Here is a 13,863-nt window from a genome sequence, read left to right as displayed (position 1 = left end):
TATTTTTATCCCCCTCCTACAATTTCTTTTTTACCACCCCCCCTTTTTTTTTAACCTCCCCCACCCTTTTTCCAAACAAAAATTCTTTCCCTCAAGTTTGGTCATAATCTCAATTCAAATTTCCATTGAAGTTTGCAACCATGATTACCCATTTTAATAATAAAAGTCTAAAAATAAAAAATGACAGACAAAACCATGGCTAAAATCAATATTCCTTAATCATCATAAATTTAGTAGTAACTTCTTATAGTAAATTGACAGCTAATAACCTCAAAAATACAAAATTTCTTTATACATAATTTAAAAGCAATGTAAAGGTAATCAAACATATTATATTTGGATTACCTCTCCTACACTGCTATCAAATTGTCTTAATTGTACATTAACCAGGAAACCCTTGTCCCCCCTTTTTTTGCCCCTAATTCCTAAACGGTTTGAGCCATAACCCCCCAAAGCCAATCCTAACCATTCCTTTGTGGTATAATTTCAGATAGATCCTTACACTTAAACACAAGTTATTGTCTGTAAACTAAAAAAATGCTTGTTTGGGCCTCTTTTTGGCCCCTAATTCCTAAACTGTGAGGACCATAACCCCCAAAATCAATCCCAACCTTCCTTTTGTCGTTATAAACCTTGTGTTTAAATTTCATAGATTTCTATTTACTTACACTAAAGTTATTGTCCGGAAACCAAGTGTCTTCGGACGACGACGTGATACCAATATACGACCGCAAAATTTTTGCGGTCGTATATAAAAGCATGTTGCTTTTATTAATCTTAAATGTTCGGAAATGAATTATGCCTTTTATTAAGCGGACTTGCCCATAAATACATTTAGTCGTATTCATTAACTGGCTTTTCAGTCTTCAGTATTTCGTACAGCTTTTTAACAACTACATACTAGACAATGTACGTACATTGTTGGCAAATATAAAATGTGTTTGTATGAGCTTTAGAAACAGGAGGAAACGCGAGCATTAGCGAGCTGTTCTCACCTGATTCGTAGCGATAACAAAGAAATTATATATTTGTCGACAATGTATATGTATAGTGTGTTTATACTGCAACTTTATGTACGTCAAAATTACACACAAAAAGGCGAAAACAATGAGATATTGTATTTGGCCAATTTCTTTTTTGGTGTCTACAGCGCGGTCCGCGTTCAACCGAAAATTTTGCCTTTAACTCTATGCTTTTCATAGACGCGGGGTACCAGGAGACTTTAAAATAGACATAAAAAGCAAAGGTTTATACGTACACCTTTATACATGGGCAGCAAATGCATTGATTGCAGTATAAATAAGTTTAACCATTACTGAATGGTCGAACAGATCTTTATCGGTTGCAAATTCTTGCCTTAACAAAACTAAATTTTCCTCAGTGTGTTAAAATTTGCATTACAACTAAGGTTGCAACGACCTTACTTGACATTTGACTGTTTGAGCAGTTCAATCTCTCTAACGCATTACGTTTTAGGCTTCTCAAACTGTTGGCCTTTGGCGTACTTGATTAAGATCATTCAATAAACCCGAGTCCTGCGCGTTGCAATAAGTATTATGTCTTTAGATTAATATACATTGTAGCCACTGCGTAATAATTAATGTTTTTTTTCTGTTTTTGCATTTTCCTTATGTTTTTGTTCTCGTACCAGGTGGCTTGTTTTATAGAATTATAGTCATTTCGTACCCCAACCATTTCGTACCCCCTATTTCGTACCCTAGCAAAAACCATTTCGTACCCTGACCATATCGTACCTTGACCATTTCGTACCTCATGGAATATCTACATGTATACCATTTCGTACCTCATTGAATATTTACATGTATACCATTTCGTACCTCATGGAAGTTTATACGTATGCCATTTCGTACCTCATGTAAGATTTATATGTATGCCATTTCGTATCTCATGGAATATTTATATGTATTTGATTTCTTGGTAAGAACTGTCTCATTGATGTGCGTCATTTCGTACCATATGGAAGATTTATATGTATAAAACTTCGTACTTCATGGAAGATTTGTATGTATACCATTTCGTACCTCATGGAAAATTTAGCTAGCTCTTTAGTAACAGTTCACATTTCTGCAGATAACATTGACTTTGTTTCTTTGGTATAAACTTGTAACTAAAGATACCCGCCTTACTGGCGTATTGTTTTGCAAAGGTAGCATTATTTTTAATTTGATTAAAAATGTTTATTGCATACACGTGTTATTTAAAATTGCGAGTGTGCCTAAATACTGAAATATTTTCAATTGATTATCGCAAGGTGTAGTTGAACCTAAATGTATATATCATATGCATGGATTTTTTTTTTAAATAATACTTTAAAAAAAATAATATGTAAAACACTAAAAAAAAGATATCTACCAAACGTTTTTGAAATTTAAAAGGTTAGATATAAGGATACAAAATAAATGAACTTGTAATTTCTCAAATTGAAAAAGCCATAGCAAGTTCTTTAATTGGTCACATAAGGTACAAATTATTAATGCAAAAATGTTTATTCATGGCTTCCTTCTTGGGTGGATATTAGCTTGTGTCCCTTTTCTCTGCATTTCCTGACAAAAACAATTGTTTACAACTATAAAAACAGTTGCAGATGATTATTCCTTTGTTGGTTAATTAACCTCTTATTTTTAGAGTATAAAAATTCATTAAGGATAAATCCTGCAAACAAACAATGTGTAATTAAAAATATGAAAGTTTCCAAGTTACCAATTATCGGTTTTTACAAAATTTCTACGGCAGGATGCATTTTGTTCAATATGTTATTTTTAAAAAAAATTAGAATCATCCCAAAATGTTTAATATCTTTTTAAAAATGTGAACTTTTACAAATATAACATACGAAATGGTAGATCTATCTGGCCCATAGGGTACGAAATGGTTTTTATCGTAGGTACGAAATGATAATTTTGGGTACGAAATGGCAAAGGTACGAAATGGTCAAGGTACGAATTGACTTGTTACCGTTTTATAAGCTTCACGACATGTAGCAACGAGGGTCAGGCAAATCATGGAAGGAAAACAAAACCATTCATGTAGCAATCTATACCATTGTAAGACGTATACTTACAAAGCTGGAGAGCTTGTTGATGAATTGCACGTTTGTTGTGTTGGAACTGTTACCCAGTTTTTCCCATAGCTCACCATTGCTTCAGCGTCCATCAAACCAAAACCTAGGACCTGGCTAACTGATAATGCAACAACAACATATATATATATATAAATGAAAAGAGATTTGGGGCATTATTAAACACGTGTATTTGACAACAAATAGCTATTAAATCTATCATCTGTCTCTTCCACATAAGGAGTTTCGTTTCTCAAGCTTTCCTCTTTTCCCTGAATATTATGTAATCCCTTTTGACATTTACTTACGCTACGCAGTAAAGATGTAAGCTGAGCAATCTCTATATTTTACAAGCTTTGTTTAAAAAAAATGCATCTCAAATGTATTTCACCTAAAATTTAAACCTTGTTATTGCTGGTGTACCTTGCATACGGTTTACCAAAACTTTATGTACATTTCAGAATTATTCATTGCCCGCAAACAATTTTTATTTTCCAAAACCTTTTATTTGAATAAAATAAGCTCAGATAGCGCATCCTAATTTTTATGGAGATGTTGTTTACCGCGCCAGGAAATTTAGATACGATCCGGGTAAACTTATCGATCCTTTAAATAAACTTATTCTAAAAGGTTACCAATTCAACACTGTTATTAGATCTTTGAATATTGTTTTTATTGGTATGAATATTGATTTTGTTATCCGTTAATTAAAATCAAACTAAATATTATTGTTAAATACATATGCACATTCATGGCTCTACAATCTGTCGATACCTGTATCTTGGCATTGCACAAGGTCATGTTTTTCTCTGACTGTTAATGACGCCTTTACACTAAATCCATTGGATGTTGGATGTGTACTGATTGATATTTTAGATGCATATTTTTTTTAATTACTTGATATTGGTTTTTGAACTAGCTGTTAGTAACTGCTAGTACTCTCAGATCTGTACTTAGTGTCTTTTTTTGTTATGGGGATGTATAAATACCCTGCCACGTCCGGTCTGTGATTTTGTTAGATGTTTTTCTGCTTTGTATCGATCTGATGAGTTAAGTCCTTTTCAACTGATTTTTATAGTTTGATCTTATGTTGTATTGCTTCACCACTCTCCCAGGTTAGAGGGATAGGGGAAGGGTTTGGCGCCAGCAAACTAGTTTAACTCTGCCTCAATCTGTACTTGCCTGTCCCAATTTAAGGAGCCTGCAATGCAGTGGTTGTAGTTTGTTGCTGTATGTCATATTTGTTTTTCGTTCACAGTTTTATATATAAATCAGGCCTTTAGTTCTCTCGTTTGAATTGTTTTCCATGTGTCATTACGTTGACTCATAACTTCTATCTCATTTGGTCTCTATTTGAGAGTTAACTCATTGGCAATCATACCGCATCTTATTTTTATATCATATATCTTATTTTTTTCTAAAATGTGGATGTGTTATGCGTTGTTTATTAAATTACACATCATTTATTTTTTTTATTTTTTTTTTTATTTTATTGTTCAACAGTATATTTTTATTCATCAAATCTTGCTTGTCACTAAAACCATCAGGATTTCAAGCTTTTTCTAACGTACCCTGTTACACTCCAATGTGACTACATAGGGAATAATCAGCTGATTAGATTTATTGACATACACATTTTTGTTTAGATAACATTAAAAAACACTAATAAAAAGTAGTCATTGCTTTCGTTTCTTTTAATTGTTAGTAACATTGGCGTGTTATCTATAATATGTCCTTTTATATTAATGTCTACTCTCTTATTATATTCATTCACAAAAATTATGTATAAATCTATATTTTTTGTTTTCTGCTCAGATACATAATATTACTTATATATAGAAAAACTAAGTATTGTAATTATAAAAAAAATATTGAGTAATACTTGTTGTCTATGATTTTGTATCCAAATATTAGGTGCTGTAGTTTTATTACAACATCTGTATTACTTCTTTTTAAGAGATATTTGCCAAAAATCTTATTAAATAAGAACAATTCAAAAAATAAAGAGTAAAGTTTCTTCTAGGTCACAAACATTACACATATTGTTGTTTGTTATTTTCCATTGCAATAAAAGCCTTTTTGTTGGAATAATAAACTGTAATAATTTCCATCTGAAGATTCATTTTCAGTTAAATATACAGTTATACAAGTTTCAGCTTTCTAAAAAGCTTTGGAGTGCTTCGCTGTATCATACTTTTAAGTAAGATGTGGTCTATTTTGTTGTTTAAGTATTGGAAAGGTATTATTAATCTCCTGTGTGGATATACTCATAAGTGTGGTATTATAAGCACGTATTAGAATTGACGTATTATGGTATACTGTTGTAATACAAGTTTCAGCTTTCTGAAAAGCTTTAAAGTGCTTCGCTGTATCATACTTTTAAGTAAGATGTTGTCTATTTTGTTGTTTAAGTATTGGAAAGGTATTATTAATCTCCTGTGTGGATATACTCATAAGTGTGGTATTATAAGCACGTATTAGAATGGACGTATTATGGTATACTGTTGTTATACAAGTTTCAGCTTTCTGAAAAGCTTTGGACTGCTTCGCTGTATCATACTTTTAAGTAAGATGTGGTCTATTTTGTTGTTTAAGTATTGGAAAGGTATTATTAATCTCCTGTGTGGATATACTCATAAGTGGTATTATAAGCACGCATTAGATTGGACGTATTATGGTATACTGTAGTTTGTCAATAAACATTTCCTACAATAACTCAAATGTGCCTTAACCAATTCCCACCATAATTTAACGGAACACCAGGATTGACAGAAGGAAGCTTCCTATCGTTTTATTATGAAAATTGATGCTTTTTCATTCCACCGCTACTGGGAATTTGACGGTCAGATTAATAAAAGGTAATATTTTACTTGTCATGCACTAGGTATAATAAAAAATATGATGCTTGCATCAATTTAATTCATTTTACATTGTGTTGATATTGGTGAATCTAGACTAGCTTGAGATTTTTTTAATTTTATGGTTAGTCGTTCCAGAGTTATCGGACTTTTAACATTAATTTTTACGCAATATTTATTTGCATTATTATCTTCATGCAAGTTTTCCTATGGTCATTTTACTGACTTGTTATTAGATGCTTCCTACATATTCCAGATAATTCTCACAAAAATTATAATGCATGATGCGGGGGTATCACGTACTGTTTGCGTAGCTGGTTATTTATACACCATTTGGTTTTATAACACGGAATGCATGCCTTCCGACAAAATTCTTGAAGATCATTGGCAGTAATATCTATTTTAAGTGTTGGTGTATATGCATATATAGTCAGATTGTCAATCAGTAACTTGTTCATATTAGTCCCTCCTCTTATTTATCAATTTGAATTTGACTCGATATTGTATTTAATATCTTCTCCTGTCCGGGACATGTTTCTTATTCTATATCTCATTCTAGCCAATATAATCTTTTTCACACCATAAGGCAACCAGTGAGAATCGATATTTGTTGCATAATAATTTCAAGATGGTGTGAATATCGTATGAAACTTATAGCTTCGCACCGTGGTGCGAAGCAACAATGAATTCATATTTGGAGATTCTTGCATTGGTAGAACTCTCAGCCATCTGTTTATTCATCTTGACGATTCTTTTTTATTGCATTCTAATGAATTATATAAAATTTTATTTGAAAAACATGTAGTTTCAGAATAACGATTTTTCCATGTAATCTTATTTCTATGAACATTTACTATTATACGTTAAACAGAATTTTCTATTTTAACGATGCGGATCCAATCTTCTGGAATAGATTGTTTCAATTTATGAAATTCGGCAATCCAGTTTACCTTACACTTCAATTAGTTAAAAAATAGTCTGACAATGACATGGTGTCATCTAGAATGTCATTTAGATATATAACATGTATATCACTATTGATCCAGTTTTCAAAGATAAGTTGTTTATTATGAAATGTTATAATTTTATTCCCCCTATTAGTTGCTTTCTTACATCAACAAATGTAACTGGTTGTTTTGTTTGCCCACCCTCGTCAAAATCCAGACTTTATTACTTCTCTATAAGATTCTGGAACACATTTGAAATGCTCTAAATGTTTTATGTCATTTGGTCTCTGGTGGAGAGTTATCCCTTTGGCAATCATACCACATCTTGTTTTATATCATATATCTATCTTATTTTTCTAAAATGTTGATGTGTTATACGTTGTCTATTGAATGATACATCATTTATTTAAATGTTGTTATTCTCAATTTTAAGGGCAACCATTTTAAGCCCGTATAAATCTTCATAGTACCAATTCCTTAAGTAAAGTATTACCTGTATCGGCATGGTTCTGAATAATTTCGAAGCCAACTTCAGGTTTTTTAAAGGTCTTAAGGTATACTGAATTTGCAATTAAACAATATTTTTTTTTTTCAATTCGTATTAATTTTTCTTTCTAATAACTATGTATGTTACATCCAACGTTAGTTAGAGTAAACAGTAAGGAAACAAGCAAGTGTATAGTAAATATTAATCTGTTCATTTGAATAACTAAACCATAACGATACATGTAATATAGCATGCACTGTAATAATGATTTTTGAAAAAAATACAATAATTTTCATCAAAAATACTTAGATGGCTTGCATATTTATCACAATGGTAAACCATTATATAGATTGTAAATTTCAAGCATCTCGGAGGGATTTTTTCGACTGATGCGTTATATGGGACATGCTTGTACTGGTGTGTTCTATGGGACATGCTGGTACTGTGTGTTATATGGGACATGCTTGTACTGGTGTGTTCTATGGGACAAGCTTGTACTGTGTGTTCTAAGGGACATGCTTGTACTGGTGTGTTCTATGGGACATGCTTGTACTGGTGTGTTCTATGGGACATGCTTGTACTGGTGTGTTCTAAGGGACATGCTTGTACATTGTAATCAGTCTGATATGTTATATGGGACATACTTGTACTGGTGTTCTATGGGACAATCTTTACTGGTGTGTTCTATAGGAAATGCTTGTATTGGAGTGTTCTATGGAACATGCTTGTACTGGTGTTATATAGGACATTCTTTATCGGTATTTTATGGGAAATGGTTGTACTGGTGAGTTCTATGGGACATGCTTGCACTGGTGTGTTCTATACCTTTTTATTACATTTATTATTTTTTCGAAACTCACATTCTTTATTTGCTCCATTCATTGACCAATCAGAGTACGTGTCATTTAAACCATTCCTGTTTGATGTGAAAACAATCAGATGTTGAATGTCCCTCCAGGTCAGATTTGGACTGCCAAAATAGAACAATTTTGCCGAATAAACAATACAATAAGGAGAAATAAACTGCAAAAATTTCCTTCCGTGTATGTAGTGATGTGTTGGATTTCAATGAACATACTAGTAATCTTTGTATAAATACATATATTATCCTACTCGTTATAATACTCGGACAGGGATCGTCAAACAAAAGAAACATTACATGACCTCCTTTAGGAATTATTTAGAAAAGATCTGCGTAACCTATATCTATATTTATATTAGTTTGATGTTTTTAACAGTATATAAACTTATGACTGTAGTTTAATTTTGTTAAACACCTTTTGAAATAAAGTTTAGAATCTACTTCAGACTGCGCTTATTCGTTGTATTATCATAATGTTTAACCTTACCTTTTACCAGTATGTAGTTCGAATATTCCCAGTGAGTATTGTTAAGGTAACTGAATCAAATTATAGGTACTAAAAGCCATTTCATTTGTGATCTGTTGGATAGGTAACTAATTGGTAATCATATCACATCTCCCTATTTTATATAGCAATTACATTTTCTTACTTTGCCTCAAGTTTTGAAGCAAAGATGTTAGATACTATGTTTGCCTTGACTGTCTTAGCAACACCAGTAAGTGTTAAAGGTCAATAGTTTGCCTAGAGTAACTATACCTGTCTCTGATAACTCTTTTCCCTTGATTGTTAAAGTAGCAGTTGTGTCAGCTATAAATTCGATAATGTTATGCTAAGAAGTGTTTAGCTGTACAAGACTAGGAAGAGCTAAACGCATTTTGTCTTGACTTTAAGAGCAGCAATTCTGTTAGATTATTGTTTCTTTTAGTTGTTTACATCATAATGAAGAGCAACCAAACGACAGGTTACCTACATTGTTACGACAAAGATACAAGCTGCTTTGCTCGGAGTGGTAAAACAAAAGTATCAATAGTTAGAGGCGTAGATTTTACCTTGAATATTGAAACAATAGTACAATTAGCTGTAAGTGGTGATATATTGTTTCGTGTGTTAAAACAGCAGTTACAATAGCTGTAAATGGTCATAATGTGTGTACCGAATATTAAAGCGCAAGACTGGTCGCTATACAATTCGCCTGGAGCGTTAGAGGAACACAAATAACGCCTTTAGATAATCATATTACAATTCATGGAAGCAAATCCCATTAATTATACGTGATGATACCGTTTAACTTCTAGTGTTCGAGGCATATTCCAGCAGCGACATATACGTACTTAGCCTCGAGTGTAAGAGCAACAATACCAGAAGCAATAGGTGCTGCGTACGACGTCCCCTGGATACCATCACTTATACATCCTGATGATGTTGTAGTTGTTGTCTAAATTATAAAAGTAGTCGCTGATTACCTTGATTGTCGTTTAGAAAATATACAATTGTCTGTTTCATATATTTGTTTCAATTTTATGAATAATACATTTAATCACATCATTAATACGGTCATAAATATATCCAATATTTCCAATATACATAGAACTAATAGCCGAAAAAGATAAGTACACATAATGCATAGGCATAAATAGTTTTTGGAATGATTTATCTCCCATGTTGTTTTTTAGACCCTATAAACTACTTAAATTCAACGCTACCAATACTTTAAGACTCGACAATAACAAATGCCTTAAAAAAAAACTTTCCATGTGTACATAAACTGGCTTTTATTTATTTCAAAAATGTTTATATCAGTGGCGGATCCAGAAATTTTAAGAAGGGGGGAGGGGGCACTGACTGCCATAAGAGGGGGCCCGCTTCAGTGATTCCCTAAACAATCAACCAAATTTTTCCCACAAAAGCCTCCCCACCCCCCCCCCCCCCCCCCACCCCCCCCCCCCCCCCCCCTAAATCCGCCTCTGTTTATCCATATTTACAGGCTACCTTTTATATAAAAAAAAACTATCTTTGTTGGAAAAATGAAGATGGATGTTTTTGTTACTGTTTTATCTTGGTTTCTCACCCATTGGGACTTTCAGGACACTTTCATTCATACATGTATATTGTTAATATTTATTGCTCCCAATTTATTGGCCTAGAAATAAAAGACGTCGGCTGAAACAAATTTAACGGCACAAAAATCTATCGCATTTATATGAAATCATGAAAGATACAAAGCTATCAATTCTGTAAACAAGACGTATCGTGGACACAAGACTCAACAGTGCCGCTCAAATAAAAAAAATGAAAGACTAATCCAATAAGGACGTTGAAAAGCATTGAAAACCAAAGATTCCAAAAGGTTGTTCCAAATCTGGCAGCGGCCATTTATTCCTGGGGTAGAAACACTTTAATATTTCGAACGATTTTTGTGTGCAAGTTTTCAGTAATTTACAAAAACTGCCGTATCCATGATTTGTTCATGTCAGCAACATAATATTTCCCACAGAACGTAACGAAAAGTCAGCATGCAATATTTTATGAGAATACACCAGTGCAAACATAGCTTCAAATCATCGACGGCATCAGTGAAAAAATTATGCTTGAATCAAGCTTATTGACGAATATTATCCATGGTATAATATATATTGCACTTGCAAGCTCGTGCAATTGAAAAATCTACTCGGGACAGTATTCGCCAGTATTCATGCGATAACTTTTACTAACTATATCAAATTTGATAAAAAGTCCTGGCACAAATAGATGTTTCTGAAAATGGGTGGGATTTAAGATCTTAAGATTTTTAACAAATTTGACATTAGGAATCAATTCGGAATAACATATTATGCATATCCATCATTGTCGTTGAACACCTGGCACAACAAGATCAGTAGACGGGGCCCTAAAACAAAGCTTTAAGGTATGTGTTGTGTCATGGGTCGAACTTATTCGTTCAGTGTACGTTTGCTCGTTTTTGTTTAATATATGACTTTTTGATCGAGTTAAGCCATTCCAATTGATATTTTATAGTGTGTCTTTTTATGTTGTAATGTTACACTGCTGTTTCAGGTTAGGGTGAAGGTTGGCAACTGTTAAAACATTTAAATCCGCTGCATTTGAATGCACCTGTCCTAAGTTAGGAGCCTGTTGTTCAGTGTTGACGTTTGTTGGTGTGGTTCATAAGTGTGTCGTTTCTCGTTTTTATTAGACCGTTGGTTTTCCTGTTTGAATCATTTTACACTAGTCATTTTTAGACCCTTTATAGCTTGCTGTTCGATGTGAGCCAAGGCTTCGTGTTGAAGGCCGTACTTTGACCTATAATTGTTTTACTTTTTACACATTGTGACTTGGATGGAGAGTTGTCTCATTGGCACACATACCACATCTTCTTATTTATATTTGGAAGAAAATATGAACTTTCTAATTGTTATCTATAGTTGAAGGCTGTAGGATATTGATACTTTTGTAGTGTAACAGAAGACTTACCAGGTACCTGTCATCTTGGCTGCCACCATACGCTGCAGCTAAGGCAGGAGCACACACTTCAGAGTACCATGCATTGGAACCAATCATTGCACTAGAAATGGCTACAGTATAAATACTATTGACATAGCCGTCAGCATTACAGTTGTCTGCTGTACCTCCGTTCCCTGCTGCAAATATGTAAATAGCTCCTTTACCATTCCTTCCCTGCAGTATGTAAATTAGATTAAATACTATGCTTTATTTCTTATAGACAATATATATATTCATAATATAATATAAGACACACAGGAGTTCACGTCCACATGAATTAGATTAATTTATCAATATCCAGGGTATCGAATAAACTCATCATAGATACCAGGATTAAAGTTTTGTACGCCAGACGCGCGTTTAATCTACAACAGACTTATACCTGACGCTCGAATCAAAAAAGTTAAAAAGGCCAAATACAGTACGAAGTTGAAGAGCACTGAAAGCAATTCAACAAATAACGTACATGTAGGTTATTATACATTTCGAGAGAAGTAATTGAACCGTTTTGTCAAGTCCATTTGTGTTTCTTCCCTTGATCATAGACACCATTTTGTAAGTTTTATACCAATCTTGTTTTTTTTTCTTATATTTAGATACATTATGGTGTATTGTTGTTTGAAAATTTTGTTTGTGTTTTGTCATTTTGGTTTTATTTTTGTACGTTGCGGTCCGTTGGAGTTTATGTTCTTTGTTGTACTTTGATAATATGTTTGTCTACTCTAAAAGTTAATGGCGCATGCATGGAAAAAAGTACGAAAATATTTAAAATAAACTCCGAAAAAGCATTTATTGTAATTACAAATTATAACAGACCCCAAGATATGACCGGGAAATAGAAATATGCATGTCACCTGGAATTCCCCAATCCGTAAAAAAAAAAAACATGCTAAGGAGGAGCGTCCGTTTTTGCTGCTTGGGATGTATCAATAAGAAGTCAGGCCTGGACATTTCGACGTGAAATCTGATGTCTCTTGTAGCATGTGAAAAGAGAGTGCCATTTGCTCTTTGTAGGTTAAAAAAAGCCCTCACAAGAATTCTTAGAAGAGTTCTGTTTTCAGGTGGTCTGTTACGCGATAAAACTCTTGTCCTTATGCAACAGAGCCTCTTTTTTTTCCAGTAGAAAACTTAATTTTCCGCCTTTCATCCCGATCAATCATCTTTGCAGAATCTACCTATTGGATTTATTGTTAATTTGTTATCGTACTGAATATGCATGAAATATTTGCAACTGGACGTATAGCAAAGAACATTCAGACAATCATATCGTGACAAACATCGTATTGAACTAGCTGTCAGTATATGCGAGTACTCTCAGACCTATTCTTAGTGTCATGTTTGTTGTGGGGATGTATAAATACCCTATCACGTCGGTCAGTGTTTTTGTTAGTTGTTTGTCTGCTTTGTGTCGAGTCTGATGAGTTAAGCCTTTTTCAACTGATTTTTATAGTTTGTTCTTACTTTGTTGTACTGCCACCACTCTCCCAGGTTAGGGGGAGGGTCTGGCGTGTCAGCAAACATGTTTAACCCCGCCACATTCTGTATGTGCCTATCCCAAGTCAGGAGCCTGTAATTCAGTGGTTGTCGTTTGTTGCTGTTTATCATATTTGTTTTTCGTTCATTGTTTTGTACATAAATCAGGCCGTTAGTTTTCTCGTTTGAATTGTTTTACATTTGTTATTTCGGGGCCTTTTATCGTTGACTATGCGGTATGGGTTTTGCTCATTGTTGAAGGCCGTACGGTGACGTATAGTTGTTAACTTCTATGTCATTTTGTATCTTGGTGGAGAGTTGTCTCGTTGGCAATCATACCACATCTTCTTATTTTTATATGTCACATTACAGAGCATAATGATATTTTGTAGTTTTAGAAGAGTTGTGGATTATCAATCTTTACATTTAATTAAATATGTTTGATAAACCAATCACGGAATGTTCTAGCTAAAGCACAAGACAATAAGATTGATAAAAGATTTGCTGTAATTTATAAGAATAGGTCGAATGGAAAAACTTTACGCCCATTTGCTTTCATTCTAAGGTTATTCATAGCAAAGAATTAGGATCAGGTAGGTATAATGCTGGATCCTAAAAGGAGGAAATACATGTATGATGAGAACAATTATTTGGC

At 33.4% G+C, this 13,863-nt stretch overlaps 1 protein-coding gene across 1 annotated transcript in view; it reads right to left on the bottom strand.

Moving 5' to 3' along the window:
- LOC127737227 (mucin-3A-like) overlaps positions 1 to 13,863 on the bottom strand; it is a 71,177-nt gene that overhangs the window by 25,854 nt on the left and 31,460 nt on the right. Inside the window, exons 6-8 of the mRNA XM_052247761.1 lie at positions 11,706 to 11,909; positions 9,566 to 9,669; positions 8,232 to 8,341 (exon numbers count right to left, since the gene is read on the bottom strand). Of these exons, the coding sequence (XP_052103721.1) occupies positions 8,232 to 8,341; positions 9,566 to 9,669; positions 11,706 to 11,909 (418 nt within the window). The remainder of the gene's footprint in view (positions 1 to 8,231; positions 8,342 to 9,565; positions 9,670 to 11,705; positions 11,910 to 13,863) is intronic.

This window comes from Mytilus californianus, unplaced genomic scaffold, assembly GCF_021869535.1.
Source record: "Mytilus californianus isolate M0D057914Y unplaced genomic scaffold, xbMytCali1.0.p SCAF_4, whole genome shotgun sequence".
Lineage (NCBI taxonomy): Eukaryota > Metazoa > Mollusca > Bivalvia > Mytilida > Mytilidae > Mytilus > Mytilus californianus.
This window is presented reverse-complemented; position numbering and strand designations above follow the sequence as displayed.